The sequence below is a fragment of the Plectropomus leopardus genome, chromosome 16 (assembly GCF_026936395.1).
Source record: "Plectropomus leopardus strain MGB_pleo_1.0 chromosome 16, ASM2693639v1, whole genome shotgun sequence".
Taxonomy (NCBI): Eukaryota; Metazoa; Chordata; class Actinopteri; order Perciformes; family Serranidae; genus Plectropomus; species Plectropomus leopardus.
In genome coordinates, this window is record NC_142191.1 from 10,455,588 (window position 1) to 10,473,668 (window position 18,081).

Below are 18,081 nucleotides of genomic sequence, written 5' to 3' on the forward strand. Positions count from 1 at the left end.
ACAGTCAAAGAATCCATAAGCCATAACAAACATTCAATTTTTCAAATAAACTTCAGTCTGGGGCCAAATCTGTCATCTTTGCGAGGCCACTGTGGAACAGCGCTGTCTGACTTACTCTCACAGGACGTATTTGAGCTGTGTTTGTTATTTTGTTTTGTGCACCCAACATGTTTTCTTGCTTTTACTGGCACAATTGTTCACCATTTGTCTATATAAAGATTAATTAGCACTGTGTTTTTCCTTTGCATGTCTGTTTGGTTTTGTATTTCTGCTGTGATATGAGTATTACTGTATATTTTCAAATGTCTCTCGGTCAGAGGCGTGTTTCTAGTGGAATAAATCATCTTTTGAAGAAGCTGCCCTCATGTCTGCACTCTCCAGGGGAGCAATATGAGACAATGGGCCCCTGGGCACAGAAATGCAAAAGGCCCCACCACCTCTCCTACATAGGAGCATTGTTTGTTTGTTTGCTTTAGGGTTGTTTTGCATCTCTTTGTAGTCACTATGCATCATTTTGTGATTTTGTCCCTTTTTATGACAATTTCTGTTCTTTTTTTTTTTTTTTTTTTTTAAATGTGGTTGTTTTTACCATTTTTGTAGCTATTTTATTCCTTTGAAATTATTTTGTTTCAGGGTTTGTTTGTTTTTTTGGTGGTCTCTGTGGTTATTCTCCCTCATTCTGTAGTGATATTGAACCTTAAAAGTCATTTTGTATCTTGATTTGGTTGTTTTGTGTCTTGATAAGATAAGATAAGATAAGATAAGATAAGATAAGATAAGATAAGATAAGATAAGATAAGATAAGATAAGATAAGATAAGATAAGACTTTATTGATCCCCAGAGGGGAAATTCAAGTTTTGCAGCAGTACAAAGGTAAAATTTGCATGCATGAAAGGTCAAATAGAATAACATATAATAAATAAAAGATCAATATACTGACATATACTGACAAAAAAAAAAGAAAAGAAAAAAAGAAAGTTACATACAATATTATTGATATTAAAGTCATTTTGTAATTTTATTGTTTGGGGGATTTTTTTTTTGTCAGTCCCTGCTGCATCTGTCTTTCAGCAAAGAGGTCTCTGAACTAAAAAACATTAAAGACCCCTGCTCTAATCTCCAAAAGCAATGGAGTCATTTGACATTGTATCATCATCATGAAGTCTTTAAAAGGAAGGGAAACAAATATTAACCCTCTGAGCCCTGAGCTGTTTTTACCTAGTTTTGGTTCACCTGGACTTTTTGTGTAAAAATGCCCTTAAAATGCTCCTCTCACTTTAATCATTTTCTTAAAAAGAATAAAAAGATAAAGAGTGCAACAGTGGAGCATTTGCATGAATAGTTTGAAAACACACTGTAAAAAATACATAGTCTATAAAATAAAAAGATAGATAATGTGGGCAGTCTGCTGGTCAGTGGGTGCATGTTGTTTTTGCTCCGATGGGATAAATAAAACTGTGAGCACGTCATTTGGGCCAAACTATTAATAAGAATGTCATTTTGGTACCCCCCTCCCCTCTGAACCCCATTAGTCCTTTGGACACTTGCCCAATAGTGTCCGCATGGCAGCTGGACGCATGCGCAGCGGAGCGGTTTGCAATAATGAAGTTGAGCCTAATGCCTGTGAACAGCCCGGTGCTCAAACTTGGACGCGGATTGAAAATAATGCCGTTTCCCGCAGAGCTGAGCGGTCCGGTCACCGAAACCGAGCCCCGGGACTCCGGTTTGAGTTTGTAAATTTGTTTACTCACGTCTGGTAAACTCCTCGGGCTTGTTTTTTTGGGGGGTCTCGCTGGTAATGGGCAGCAGTGGCTGAAGTGTTTTGATCCAGTCAGTGACAGCCTGCAAACAGCAGGGAGAGCTGTGCGGCGACCACACTGCATTTGATCATGAGCGTTTGGAAGAAGTGAAGGAAATCTGGGAGCTGATTTCTTGCTGGGACGACAGTAATTTAAACACAGGTATGTTGACTTTGTTTCTTTATTTACAGACAGTTACAGAACTGCGGTTTTACTCTGACAAACTTCAGATTAGTGACAGTTTGGGTTGCTGCAGTCCGAGGACGATAACTTGATAACTTTTAGACTTGGATTCAGTCTAATTAATTTAATACGAATTTAAATAATAGACGAAGCATTAAGGCACGATTCCTTTTTAAATCATGCTTTATTTTAAATGATTCATCCGCCAACAATTAATTTATAAAGTCTACTTTTCACAGTTTTAAATAATGAAAATACCATGAATTTATTTGTGTAAATTGTTACAATACATATCCATTATAAGTCTGTAACAGGAGGTGATTATCATATTAAATTTTGTGTCAAACTTTCACACTACGAGGGGAGTCCAAACGTCATATCATCCGTGGGCACTCGGCACCTTAAACCCGTGTATTTCATTTATTTAATAGCAAAAAAAAATGCCTTTTATAGAATAATACACACATTATTTCACGGTAAATTTGCTTGAATTTAATTCATAGCAGCCCCTGTCCTGTTACACGAAGCTTTTATTTTGAAGATCTTTGAAAACTGATTTGATAAAAAAAAATAAATTGATTTTTTTTACTGATGGTTATATGATGATCTTTGACTGCAGGTGGCTTACACATCTTTTTTTATCCAGATTTTATCACACATGGAGGAATTTAATATCTCCTTAGTGTCCCCTCCGGTTTCTATGCCAGCATCCCTCCATGTGTCCACCACTTTTCTCATCTCTCCTCTCATCCCCACGTGGAGTTTGTGTTTATATTTGATATGTAGGAAATGGGAATCTTATACCACGGCCGGGCTCTCAGGGCTTGAATGGCCCCTGGCTATTGGCCTGCCCCTAACAACATGACAAGTTACGCGCCGACTCAAAATCTGATAGGCCTACCGCTGCCGTAATCCATACAGATTAGATTTCACATTAAGGACTCATACTTAACCAATGCGCAATAATGCGCGAGAGATGGATGGACGGGATTTGGTTTGTGGAGATTTGGGGGTAATGATAAAGTCCTGTACACACAGAGGCTGAAAACAAATCATTGTTCTGGCATTTTTAAAAATCAATTTAAAAGGTTGGCAATTAAGAATAAAGAAACAAACACCGGAAACGACATTTAATTTGAAATAATTGGTTTTGCATCACGCTGAGAAAAATAAAATCTGTCGTGGAGTCGTGTTGTCTGTCCTGTAAAATAATATCAGTTTAAGATTAGCTAATTTTTTGTCTCATTAAATGTATGTCTTTTTGAACAGCCTTTTAATTTCTCTTTATTAAAGTTATATTATTAATTAATATTCATATTGTGCATTTTTTATTTTATTTATTAGGCTCTTTATTTTTTTTTCTCTTGGGGGATCTGAAACAGTCGTTTATAGTTATAAACTTAACGTCAGACTGAAAAATTGCACTGCAGAATTTGGTCCTGAAGCACAGAGGGGAACAGAATTTAATAAATAAAATAATTTATTATACATTAGTTAATTATAATTAAATTATTTATTACAAACTGAATTTATCACTGTGTGCCACTAATAATAAAAAGCTTACAAGCTAATTTCCCCTTTTAGTTCACTTTGTCTTGAAAAAATTTTTTTTTTAAATTCGGTTTTGGTTAAATTGCAGCCCATATTAAACATTTATTTTTTATGATTGAATAATTCACATGGATAAATGTGCGTGTTCTCAATATTGCTGCTGAAAACTGTGCGTGTGGCCCATTAATGCCACAGATATGAGAGAGCAAAAGCGCGTCTGAATCTCGTCTGGAGAATTGAGACGACTGCAAAGAAAATTTCTGAACTGGGACTTTTCACAGAAGAAAAGAAGTGTCATCTAAAAAAAATCGATCTAAAAACTGCTCAGTCAATAAAGTTTGAGTCAAATTGAGTATGTGACTTCTCACTACAACCTCTCCAGCCGGCAGCAGTCTGCGGTTTGTTCAACTCTTCGGCTTTTATAGCGTGAAATTACCGCAGTGTAGCCGTGTAGTCCACTTTTTGATCCTCCGCCGTCCCATATGTGTTTCCTATGTCAATAGCCATAGTGAGAAATCTAATTCTCTCTGCTGGGACGCTGAAGGAAATGGCAGGCGTTATTGATTCCCCGTGCAGTGTCAGGTTAACTACTGGTTTTAGGGCTGTGTGAGGCAGTCATGTATAGTGGGATTTAATACACAGGAGGTGGGCAAACCAGTTGAGTAGTTAATAAGTATTATAAATATCTAGAGATATCTAATGATCAATTTATACACATATATTTGTTTTTAAAAGACCAATGCTATTACTCACTATGATGAGCATGGGCGGATTAAAAAACAATGGGGCCTGGGGCACAGATCTACACAAGGCCCCGCCACCTCTCCTTCATAGGAATGAGAGACACAGAGTTTATGGTGGTTCTGCTTCTGATTTTTTTTTTTGTTTGGCGTCACTTTGTGGTCTTTATGCATCATTTTGTGGTCTCTTTTTGTGTTTTGAGGTAATTTTGTTCACTTCCGGTCGTTTTGTGTGCCCTTGTGATTTTTATGTGTCTTTATAAGGTAATGTGTGTGCCTTTTGGTTGTTGTTTTTCAACTTTTTTCTGTCTTTTTTGCTAGGGTTTTTTGTAGTTATTTTGTGACTTTTGCAGTTCTTTCGCATGTCTTTGTGGTTGCTTTGTACCTCTTTATATTTTGTGTCTATGGTTGTTTTGTGTCTCTTTGTGGGGTTTTTAGTGCCTTTTTGGAGTAATTGTCTATCCTTTTTGGTTATTTTGCCCCTGTTTGTAGTTTTGTGTGTGTGTATGTGTGCGTTTCTTTGCAGTTTCTTTACCTTTCTTCTGGGTAATTTTGTGTCCCTGTGCTGTAATTTTGTGTCTCCTTGTGGGGTTTTTGTGTTCTTTCAAGGTAATTGTGTGTCTTTTTTGGTAATTCTGTGTCTCTGTATAGTTGTTTTGCCCATCTTTGTAGTTATTTTATATTTCTTTGCAGTTTACTCATATCTGTTTGTGGTCTTTTGTTTTTCTCTTTGTGGTCATTATGATTCTCATCCTGGTATGTATCTGAGTGACTTTTTTTAGGTGAAGGCCAGTGGGGTCCCTGACACTTGGGGCCCCTGCCCAATAGGCCCGTTCAGTTAACCAAGCATGACTATGAGCATCAAATATGCTATAAATTTATCACTTAACACCTCAAAAGTTCTCTACTCTTAAAACTTTAGTTAATCTTTACTTCATGTGAGTTGCTGTCCACCACATCCTAACTAAAAAAAAATAAAAGAATGAAATGCAAACAGACAGAAGTCTGATTCTGTCCTCCACAAAGGTGAGAGGAAGAGAGAGAGAGAGAGAGAGAGAGAGAAAGAAAGAGATAGAGAGAGCAAGAGAGAAAGAGGAGGGAGGGAGGCTTGGGCACAAATCAATTCACTTGAGAGACGCATTATTGTCTTCGGTTTCAGGCGAGGAGGAGCTGAACGCTATGAAAAATTAAAAGGATGCCAGTTAGTTTAAAGGATCGAGCCAGAAAACTCCACAGCGCGCGTGCACAAACACACCCACACACACATACATACACAGAGAGAAAAAAAGTCCTCTATTACACTAATTTAACGTTCTTACTTGTTATTTTGTGACAAATTTTAGATTAAGTTGTCATTTAAATACTGATCAGCCTTTGTGGAAGAGTAAAGGGTTCCCTTACATGTCTTTTGATGGAGATGTTCTCAAACCATTTTTTCCTTTCTGGTGCCAATTACGAAACCTGAACTTGTGCATCGACATTGCGTAAAAAAAACAGCTGTACTAACCCTGTATGGATGTGAAATGACTGCTAATATTGTTGTATAGCATGGTTCAGGTTAAACCCTTTGTAAAACATGAATAATTCCATATGTGATGAGTCTTCAAATGCTTTATAAGATCGCTGGTGTTGTAATTGGAAACACTTGTGCAACCCGTTGAAACTAAAGCATTGCATACTGTACACACTGCATTTTACTGGTGGGACTTTTCTGTGTAAAATATTGTTAAATTGCATTACACAATTTACTACAAATCAATTCGCCTTCCCTGCTCTATAACGGTAGTTGCCAGTGGCTGCACAGTGCAACTTTCTGTGTCGGCTACTGTTTTAGAGAAAAATTGACTTCTGGTCAGTTTTGTAATGTTGGCCATTCCAAACCAGCACAAAGTAAATATGATCAATCATTTTATGAGTAAAAAAAAAAAAAAAAGACATTAATGTGATATATTTAAATTATATATGATGCTCATAGTCATCTATGGATTACCGAACAGGTCTATTGGGTACAGGCCCAGGGGGCCCAAGTGTCAGGAGCAAAACAACCACAAAGACACCAAACAAACAAAAAAGACACAAAATTTCTCCAAAAAGACAAGAAAAAAGCACAAGAAGACACAAAATTGCCATAAGTAGACAAAAAAAACACAAAAAGATGCACAGCGACCATAAAGAGTTAAAAAAACAAACAGAGGCAAAACCACCACATAGTCTGCGTTTAGAAAACTGCCTTTTTATTCTAGAAACTACACTTTATTTATATATTATGTGGTATCGGATTGGCGCATGTGCATGTTTGCCACTACCTGATTCAGCATGCTTGACAGCATTGAAGGCATACGTGATACTGGTGTCAGTATCAAAACAACTCCTTTGTGTCCATGCATACACACTGTACACAGTCTGATTTTTTACCCTTTTCACTCAGCTGAACACACACAGTTTTGATTACACTGTGCAGAAGGGACATTTTCAGCTTGCTATTAATACTAGCTCAAAACATAGGTACAGAAAAATATTGATTTACGTAAGATAAAGCGAAGGAGCATTTTTTTGGGGGGGGAAATGTGCTGGAAAAAGTTCATTGGCTCTTCCTCACACTTGCTGGAAACTACAGACCTAATGACAAGGAAGTACTTCTTGTGTTTGAGTGTGTGTCTTTAACTGTCACACTTCTGCACAGTATAGCAGAGGGAAGTCATTTTGTGCAATTCTGTTGGGATGATGCTGTTGTTTTCTATTCTTTTGGCCGGCCTTTTGTCGCAGTGGCATCCTCTGCGTTACAGTGGCAAAAGAAATACATTTTAAAAAAGACGAGCAGATTGTAAAACTGATCTGATCACAGCATCTAGACAATCACCTTGGCCTCTCCGTCGCTCCGCACTCCTGCGCCAACCTGTCTCCTGTCTAGTATTAATAGGGTCACTCACTGTCTTTGCGTGCTATCCAGCCACTGTGACCGTGGGCCAGAGCCAGCCAAGCAGCCGTATCATTTGCACTTCTCCATTTTCATTGTTGATATTTACTTCTGCAATTATCTCTCCACTTCACCCTCGGCTGAAGATGATATGCTGAAGTTACCGCTGCTGCTTCCCTCCTTCAGTCTCCTGTTGCTCACACATAAACACACTGACAGAAGGTCTAACCGACAGATGCACATAGATGTGAAAAAAAGAGAAATTAATACAGTATGGTGTGTGGTTTCATCCACAATGTGTGATTAAATCTGGCAATCCTCCCAAAGCAAATTATCAAGAGACATCCCTGAAGTTAATGCAGGTGATGAGCCATTAAAAGTATGCACAGGTACAAAGAAAAAAAAATGTCTTTTTTTAATTTTATAGCCATTGACCTACATTTTATTTTCTAATTTTTTGCCCCTGAAGTGTGTGGCAGAGCACAACCCAAGAAGCCATGGAGGCCTCACAGGACCTCAACGAACAGATGGTGAGTTAAACGCTACTGTATGCATGTGTGTGTGTGGTTGTGGGTGGGTGAGTATACCTTTTATCGGACACATAAGTCTGAGGTATGGAGACGTTGGAGAGATGTGTGTATGCAGTAACACACAGCAGATGTGGTTCAGTGAGTGTACAGTAACCATATGGCAGCGGTCAGAGTGAATGAAACGTAGAAACAATGCTGGACAGGGACATCAATTTAGGACTGTATTTTGTTTTGTGTGTGTGTGTGTGTGTGTGTGTGTGTATGTGTGTGGTTTTGATCTCTATAGCTACTTTCAACATCCATGATAACTGTACAGGGGTTGAATTTTTTAAAACTCACACATTAACATTTTTAATACGGCTTAAAGTTATGCATATTTAAGGGTGGGGCTGCTTAAGTGATAAGCAGTCTGTGAGTCCAAATATGGACATTTTGGCCCCAAAAAAACAAAATGAAAGATGGCCAAAATGGCCAACTTGGAACTTCAAAATCGTGTCCACAAAGCAATGGGTAACATCACGGTAGCTAAATCCGTTATTCTACATAATCTATGGTCTAGTTTTACAGGATTCCACCTTCTTTACTAAATACTCTCTTAAAACAAATTGCGTGACAGTCATGTCAGCCTTTCATTATTTTTTACTGCGCCGGGAGGGCAGCAATTGTATCAGGGTGGCCGTGGCTCCCCGTGTCCCAACCTTAGGGGTATCACTGAGTGTGCATGTACTACAAGTGAATCCAGTCATTTTAATCACTGGTTAACTTAATTAAAGAAGTAGATTTTTTTTTCGAATCTCCACCATATTTTTCAATATCTCTCTCTCTCTCACACACACACACACACACATACATACATACATACTAGGGCTGGGTAATATCAATATATATAATATATATAATCATATGATAATATCATATCAAAATATGACATTATATATCGTCTTATATACTGGATATTGTTATATTGTGATATGGAATAAATTATGTTTTTTTCCTTATTTTAAAGGTTACATTACAAAAAGTATTGCACTTTTCTCAACTTACCAAACAGTACTATACAGTCTATACTTGTCTTTACCCAATTCATTATATCTACATTACAACTGCTTACTGATAAAAAATTGAATTGTGTTGTTATTTTTCCAAAGTACCGATAGTCATTCCTGCAATATTGTTACATCAAAGAAGGCATATTGTAAAAAAAAAAATGAGGAAAAAAATGAGGAGATTTAAAAAAAACATGGATATATATTGTGTATTGAGATGTAGCCTAAAAATATCGCAGCCCATATTGACCAGCCCTAACACACACACACACACAGACACACATCACACACATACACAAATGCCAAGCCTGAGGGTTTGTTAGTGTGTCACACAGCAGGCCGTCTCTGCGTCACGTCAGCGCAGCGTCCCAGTTCTGCTTGTTTAAAGATCAGGCCGTATTGTTGGGAAAATGATTTTGGCGGCGAGCGAGGTCTGCTCGCATTTCAAAGTCGTTAGTCAGCCACCAGAACAGGTGTAATTTCATCTCCTCCACCTCCTCCTCCTCCATCAAGCTTGCTTCTCTCTCCCTCACTCTCCCTCTGACCTGCCAGCCTCGACAGTAATAATAGCGCGAAGTGGGACAGAGCGCATGAAGTATGTTGTTTTTCCCCCCACTTTTTGTGTTGCTCCGTCAGACTCGCCCCGGGTTAGATTACGGGGCTGACCCCGGCGGAGTACTGTCACTCACACATCCAGTGCAGAACATGCACACAACAAAAAGAGACTGAAAAAGAAACACAGAAAGAAATAAAAAAAGAGGAAGAGAGGAGCATCCATCTTGTCTTGCTGCCATCCAAATATCAAATATTGATGTCCATATTCCACATTTACTTCACCTGCTTTAAATAGGGCAGTGATATCATTTATAATGTGAATTTGAGCTGTGGCTCAAAGACATTGATTAATTGTTCAGGTTGGAAATGAGACCTCAGAGCAAGGGCAGAGATTTTAATCATACCACACAGAGCTATAGGCTTACAGCGCCGAGATTTGTGACTTCTGGAAATGTTTCGTCTGAACCTTTTCTCCTAGAAATATTCAAGTTCACTCCATGAAGCTGAATCAAAGTAGTTTTATTAGTGTGTATCTTTTTTTAAATCAGTATTTTAGCTATACAGTAAAGGATGTAGACATCCGGTGAGACACACATGAAGAGGGGGGTTTAAAGTGGTCACCTAGGAAATGAAGGCCAAACACTTAATTTCCTGCATTCTGGTGAATTTTCACATATCAAATTTGACCTTTTTTGCATCAATTTATGATGGAAATCTCTTTAATTCTGTCAAAATGAAATTCCTCTGCTACTTTAATGTTTTTATTGCAACATGTTCTTCATATTGAGGGGGAAGTGTCGTTCCCGCAGAAATCTTCACCCATGGATACAGTGAATGATGTAAATGCAGCTTAATAGGCAATGCTGTCTACAACAACAGCTCATTATTACAATGTTCAGTAGTTAACTGGTTCAAGTGGTGGGTCCATAAATGCCAGAAAATAGTGACAAATGCCTATCACTCTTTCCCAAAGCCCAACCTGAAATATTCAGGTGTCTTGTTTTGTCCCACGTATAGTCCAAATCCAAAAGGAATTTAGTTTAATATCATAAAAGACGATGATAATCAGATATAAATAATCACAATTGAGGAGGTGATACCAATGAACATTTGGTATTTATGCTTAAAGCTTGACTTGAAAAGATTTACTGTTTATAAAAATAGTTTGCAATAAAAATTTGCCGACTGACCAATCGATGAATCATTTAAGCTCTGCAGCCTAAACAATAACCCAAGTCCAAATCCAAGATGATATTCACATAATATAACAATACCAGGACTGCACACAGTAGATTTGTCTTCCTGCTCTATTTTAAAGTTACCTTTTTGCTGAAATATCATTTGCAGTTTTATGCATACTGCCAATGTTGGGGAAACATGGAAACATTAAAAGCATGGCTCTGCAACCGACCAGTTACTTCACAGTAGAAGAATTTGAATTACAACAAAGCCACCTAAAGGATTAATCTAGTTTTGTAAACTATAGCTACTATTTTGTAAAATATGGTTAACTCAGCAATGTAGATGTTATATGAAATTCTAACAAAATATACAAAAAGTCACATGCCAGCCAAAACTGCCATGTCAGTTGAGTTTATTGCGTATTGAGTGGCAACTTGTTAAAAGGTCATACATAAACTACAAAAATAAAACATCCAAGTGTTTATGGAAAAGTGCAAGGAATGTTAACTTTGGTTTTGTATATAATGTCCATCAGTCAGACACCTGCATCATCATTTAACACTGCAAGCCATATTCACCCATTCACACACACATTCACACACTGGTGGCTGAGGTTACCACACAAGGTGCCACCTGCTATTCAGTTTAAACATTCACACGCACTCACACACTGACAGCACAGCCATCGGGAACAACCTGAGGTTCAGTATGTTGCCCAAGGATACTTGGACATGTTGACTGGAGGAGCGAACTGCCGACCTTCTGATTATTGGTCGACCTGCTGTAACCCCAGTGAGTGAGAGTGAGTGAGTGAGTGTGTGTGTGTGTGTGTGTGTGTGTGTGTGTGTAAGGGGGAGGGTGGACTGGTAAATCGTTATCATATAATCATATTATTTTGTGTGCTCACTCTAAAATCTGATGTCTTTACATTTTTGAACGTACTCCAGCATTTTTTAATTTATTTTTTTCCTACGCAACAGTGTGTCACTCGCGGTGTAGATGATAGAGTAGGGTTAAATACACTTTATTAATTTATTAATCCCCAAAGGGGAAACTGGTCTGCCACTACAGACATAAAACAAAAACATACACAGCATGTAAACAAAGACATGATCACTGATCAGTACATCCCTTCACAGCTAATCAGATCAAATCAATGGATGAGAGGAGAGGAGATGAGAGGAGAGGAGTGAAAGCAAAGTTTTATTTGCTGTTGTTTTTTTAATTTCTAACTTTCACCACCGAAAGAGGTGCACTGAAATGTTGTTGTACATTTGTGCAATGACAGTTAAGTATTCTATTCTATTTAGTCCCAGCAGAATGAACTGTTAAGTTTCAATTTCAATGCGCCTGATGTTCTGCTGTGCCGTTTATAGCCCAAGTGCGATATAAATAACCCGACAGTATATTATTCCAATAGTGCTTCTAATTAACAGTCCAGCTCCCAAAATCTAGTTGTGGTGGCGGATGATTTAGTTTTGGCAGCCTGCTACAAATAAATGAATGTGCTGGAAACCCTGAACTCCTGAGCCACAGCCAACCCCAAATAAAAAAAATAAAAATTTCTCTACTTCTATAGCCCAAAATTGTTTTAAGTTTCAGGAGTTCACTACACAAAAATGAAAAAAAAAATGTAACTACTTGAATTACAATGCAAATGGGTATGTAGTTTAACTACCAGCAAGCTACTGCAAAATACTGCTATTTTTATTACATGTAGTTCACTATTCAACATTGCCTATTGTCTCACTTTGATTACAGCCTCAAATTTTAAGTACAAATGACAGTTTTCACAAATTCAATTTAACTTCAATTGAAAATGTACCTTTTAATTCGTAATTAATTTCCTTGAGATGTTTTCCTCTTTAATATTTAAACTGAAAGTGGCTAATTCTTCCTTGTACCGCTTCATTGAAAAAGGCGTGTCTCGGGTGACTGAGAAAACAGCGGCAGACCTCACACATAAAGTTTCGGGGAGTTGTCTGTTGACACCTGATACCCCACCCCTCCCCTCTACCCTTTTAAAGTCCCCCCCACCTCGTCTCTTACTTCCTCCACCCCGCCCTTTTCCCACCACATCTATCGCACGTCATCTGGGTTATGGTCAGGCGTCCTCTCTGGCCGCCTGCCTGCCGAGAGCCAGCCTGCCGTCTGGGGTCCTCGGGGAGCGCTGGAAGGAGCCCGAGGCAGGGCCTGCAGTGGTTAGCCCCGAAATGCTACTTTTAGCTTGTTTAAGTGTCTCACTCCACCTGTTGTCACTTACTTGTTTAGCTTTGGAGAAAAAGGTGATAATTGTTTTTTTTTTTGTTGTTTTTGAGTGATGCTCGGAGAAGAAGATGAAGACATGATGCTGTTTGGGTCAAATGCTTGATTATGAATTTAGTATTAATTTGTGTCAGCATTAAGCAGATATTACGACAGGCCTAAGTCCACGAGTGTACAAACACACACAGAGTCTCTCAATGGCTCTTGATCTGACACAGCCCTGATTAAAGTCTCCAGTTTGTTGGCTAGTAGAGGAAGCAGTGAGAGCTGGGGGGGGGGGGCGGCGGTGTTTGTTGACCCCGGGGAGCCTTGCAGGATTTAAATGTATGACCGCTAGAAGAAAAAAGTGAGCGAGATGAAGGAGGAGGAAAAAAGGATGAAAAAAGAGGGGAAAAAAGGTTCTTTTAGCTGTAGCCTTTTCCTCTGGTGCGCTGGGAGAGGCCCCGAGTATGGCAGCTGTCCCAGTCTGTGTGTGTGTGTGTGTGTGTGTGTGTGTGTGTGTGTGTGTGTGAGGCAGAAAGACGGAGAGAGAGTGAGACCAACTAAGAGGAGGAAAGGGGTCAGGTTGCACCCCTCTTTCACCCCTACAACCCCATACAGACACATTCACACAAACTTACATGCAGCAGCAGTAGCTAAATGCGAGCACGGCCCAACCCGATTGCCAAGATTGCATTGGCGTCATAGACAGTCCGTTTCGAAATCTGCCCGGCGACAAGGCATGTGGACGGATCACAGGAGTGTGGAGTGTAACAGCTACCCCCTGGCATCCCTTTAGTGGACTGGCATCCTAGTTGTGGCACCAGGTTGCACTTCAATTTCAGCTTGGTGTACAGTGATTCTTGTAAGATTTATGTTTAGTTGACAGCTGAGCATCGCAGAGAAAGGCTGCCGTTCAGTCTGAGCTGTGCAGAGGGAAGAGAATATTCAGGATAATATTCTCATGGAATAAAAGTCATTACTCTTGATTGTATTAGCGTGGGTAACTATGGGAAAGGGGGAGATAAAGTCAAACAGAAGCAGTCAAGTTCAAAAAAAGGAAGCACATTTTGGAGTGCAATAAACACTAACTCCTCATCAGGAAAATGTTTTATGTGTTAAACAAATCCTTTTTTGGGAATCCTTCTTATCTGCTTTACCAGATGTGTGGACTTCAGTCACATGACTTGGACTCTAGTCAGACTTGAGTCCCAAATTTGATCACTTTCGACTTGAACTGACAAGATCAAAAAAGACATGGACTTAAACACCAACGCCTCAGACTTCTACCTTCAAGACTTGAGCATTTTGACTTGAAAATACTTGATACCTTCACCCAACTGAGAAGATCAGAAAATGGGCCTATGCTATTTAAAAAGTGTGCCATGTATCAATTAATTTCTCTTCATTTCCTGAATCAACATTGACACCATTCATTCCTAGCCAATCGTCACTTAATTCAGCACCAATCATCAGCATCCAATCAAGTTACAGGAGAGAACAATGAAGAACTTAAGTTATAATACTGAGCGCCAGTTTCAAAAAATGAGAGATATTTCTTGTTCATGTAAAAAAAAAAAACATGCAGAGGTCAATAAAAAAACCTGCAGTATGCAAAACATGCAGGGAGATGCAACTTCCAACAAACTTGTTTTATAAAAAAATACAAATTTTATTATGTATTTTTTTTGTTCAGTTGATGGATTATTACTCTGTTGCTAAAATGGCATTAGATTTGGTGAAGAGCGCATTCTGACATATTTGGGTGGTCAGGGTGTCAATATACCCTCGTTACGTGCGTTGTGATTTTTCAAATAAACTTTCACAGGAAATGCACAGTCTCTGCTTGTTTAATACTTTTAAAACGCTGTATGGAAAACAAAACGAATCATCAAATATTTGTATTGAACAGCCATATCTGATTCAACATGCGTAACTGTGAGTTGGGTTCAGCCCAACACCTCTGAACAAAGCAAAGCTAACTGTTTCCCCTTTCTTCCAGTCTTTTCTGTTTTGTTTTTGTTTTGTTTTTCTGGCCTTAACAAAGTATTAGTTTCATTCACAAAGTGAACCAAAATAATACTGTAAATAAAGGATCACTTTCATGTGAAAACTGGAAAAATGATTTTGTCTTTGTTTTGATATCACTTTTATTGAAGGTTCCTGAAACAACCTAAACATCTGTCTCTCACAGAAATCTATTCTTGCCTTGGTTCACATAATCTATAACTCATATACAAGAGAGTCGAGTGGGAGTCTGGCCGGCTGGGGAACGCCAGCTAGGTGTGAGGTGAGCAGGTCACAGACCGCCTGTGAGCCAATCACAGTCTGACAGTCAAAGCCCCCAAACAGACTGGAGAATCCATCTAGAAACCCAGAGAAACCAGCGTGGGCTTTCTAGAGGAACACACCAGACAGGAAACCACATGATATGTGTGCTTTAGAGTCTGCTGTGTGTGTCTGTGTGAGAGTATGTGTGTGTGTAGGTGTTTCTTTCTCTGTTATACACATATACTCTCTGTGGTGTGGGACGGCTGAGGTCATCTGAGTGGAGACGGTCTCATATTGTGACCATGCTTGTTTAATGGAAGTCAATCAGGGCTTGATATTTCATGCCAAGATTCCTCACTTTATTGATTACTCAAAGAGTTTTCAAGGAAATTCACATTATTGCCAGATGTTAGATTTCTCTCTACGGAACATTTTAACATGCAAAGTTGATTCTTTAAGACGCTCTACCAGTAATGGCACTAAATATGAACTCTTCTAAACTTTGAGACTTTCTTTCATTTAATGATATTTTTAAAGTAGTAAAAATGTTTTTATTTGTGTTCCCAGTAACTTCCATAAATAGAGCCCCTGATAGCACAGCCCACCTTTTGTTCAGACTGGTCTTCTGGCCAAACGCTCATCTGCCATTGGTTACAAAAAAAGGAGCGTATTTCCTCATTTTGCTGGGAAGGAAATGAAATTGCAACAATCATGCTTTGGTTATGGAGGAACCTGCCTGCCCTGCCCGCCGCGAGAGCTTCCTCTGCTGCTCTGCTGGGAGATTGGATTTCTCTCTCTGCAGCAGAGAATCAGAGAGGTAGCAGAGGGGTCGCCAAGGCCAGATGGGCTGCGACCTGGGCCTCTGTCCTCAAAACTCTAGACTCTGGCTGGAGCGAATCATTTTTTCACTGATAAATCCATTCTGCAATTTTTCTGATTCCTCGTTTCCTTTTTTTTAAAAAAAAAAAACATACACATATTTAACTTTTTACTCTTTGAATATAGATTCTTACTGTTCATTTTTATCAGCGTGTTCTTACATTTCATGCATTGACTGTATAAAAGTAATGGATGTAGCCACCGTGACATCACCCATTGGTTTGTGGACTCTTGTTTTGAAACTTTGAGATTGACATTTTGGCCATCACCATCTTGCGACCATATATTGACTAGAGTTTAAAGCTGTAGAGATGCGATGGGTGGATCTCTATTATAGACTGTAGCGGCGCCTCACAGACAGCTTGTCACTCATAGCAGCCCGCCCTTAATTATGCATATCTTTAAGCCTCAATGAAACCGGTAGATTATAAAAAAAATCAACCCCTGTGAAGTTGTCATACATGTTTAAATCAGCTATAGAGAACAAAACTGTTTTCGTACCAGGCTGTTAATTTGGGCCTTTTGACATTGAGGCCTACAAGGATCGATCCTCTTTTGGAGTCAGCTTCAGGTGGCTATTAGAGAAACTGAAGTTTCTGGCATTTCCTTGTTGGCTTCACTTTTCAGCCTCGAGGGTTGCTGCCTTTTTTCAATGCCTGGCTATATAATAATAAAGTTATGTGATAAAATATTTTTACAACGTCGTCATCATTCCTGTTTTGTCTGAGCATCAGATTTTTCGTTTTCTGTTCAGTTTTCTATGATTTAAAACTTAGAAAAGCAGCATATCCTCATATTTGAGAAGGTGGAACCAGAAGTTTTAAGCATTACTACAGACCTATAATCATGGATGGATAACTGAACGGGCCGTCCAGGTACAGGGGCCTTGAGAAGCATTAAGAACATTTCAAATTTGAATTTGAACAAAATCCCCATTTACCATTTGTATAAAGGTAACCAGTGCTACGTTGAATTTGTGAAAAACACTTTTTTAATCTTGCATGCCTCCGATGACCAAAGAATCCAACAACAAGGAAAATTCTTAATAAATTCAAGTCATAGGGGTGCGTGTTTAAAGACAGCAAAACTATGTCAACAACATCTGTTTACAAACTCTCAGACAACTCGTGTAGTATTATCCAAATCTCATTTATCCCGCGATCTATCCAGTGTTGTTGCTCAGTAAGACACATTCTCCCTGTCCTTGATTCTTCCTGTCTATCTGTCTGTCTGTCTGTCTGTCCCACCTTCTCTCTCTCCGCCGGCCTGCCCGCCTCTTCGTCTCTCCCTGTGTCTCTCTGGCTAGAGTGATGATTCAGGGCCTATTGTGAAGTCAGCAATCCGATACAGAGGCAGCCCGAGAGCAGAGGGGGGAGGAAGGTGGACTAAAGAAGGAGGAGGGAGGGGTAGAGAAACAGAAGGGATTATGGGTGTTCTCATAGCCAGGTCCATGCTGTCTGGAGCCCCGGGCACTTTGGCACCCTTACCTGTCCTCTGCTTTACCTGTTGCTCTCATTCTCTGATTTGGTCTCTGTGTCTCATTATCTTCCTTTATCTGAATCTTTCTCACACCCCCGAGCTCCTCACTGTCTCGTTTTCGGTCTCCCTGCCCTTCCCTCTTTTCTTTTTCACACTTACGTACATCCTCCGCTCCCTCAAGCTGCCTTCCCTCATTGCGGACATATGGTATAGTGAGTGATTTTATTAGGAAGATGATATGAAGTGTTTCGAGGCCTGGTATGATGGAACAGCTTGCGACTTTTGAGACACTTAACTCCCGTTTGCAGCAGTAACTTCTAATAATATCGAATCTGAGAGCAGATGGCATGTGAGAGCGTACCTGTCTGTCTGCTGAATGTCCCTCTGTGTGTCTCTTTTTGAAAGATATCTACCTTATGTTGTACCTCTCACATGCACACACACTGTGATGTCATGAGCAGCATTATTTAACAGGCAGCTGGGAGGCCATTCATCATTTAATTAAAAGCGTCTGAAAGGGATCTGAGGCCTAATGAGATTAGCTTTAATTATTGATGCTGCTGCCGCTGCCACAGACACGCACTTACACACACAGGCTCACAAACACACACACTCCAGTTATGACCACCATGGACACTCGGGCTCTCTTGGAACACACACTAAAACACACACACTTGCATGATTACCTTTTTTCAGGATTCCTA

General features: G+C 39.4%; 1 protein-coding gene and 1 long non-coding RNA gene across 5 annotated transcripts in view; one reads left to right on the plus strand and one right to left on the minus strand.

Moving 5' to 3' along the window:
• Window positions 1-18,081, minus strand: part of LOC148186833 (uncharacterized) — a 54,943-nt gene that overhangs the window by 5,136 nt on the left and 31,726 nt on the right. The window lies entirely within an intron of this gene.
• eya4 (EYA transcriptional coactivator and phosphatase 4) overlaps window positions 1,582-18,081 on the plus strand; it is a 66,548-nt gene continuing 50,048 nt past the window's right edge. For 2 of the 4 annotated variants that reach the window (XM_042503527.2, XM_042503532.2), the window contains exons 1-2: window positions 1,582-1,962; window positions 7,661-7,721. In XM_042503527.2, coding sequence (XP_042359461.1) covers window positions 7,689-7,721 — 33 coding nt within the window. In that variant the 5' untranslated portion in view covers window positions 1,582-1,962; window positions 7,661-7,688. The remainder of the gene's footprint in view (window positions 1,963-7,660; window positions 7,722-18,081) is intronic. The other 2 variants (XM_042503526.2, XM_042503530.2) reach the window with 1 other exon arrangement.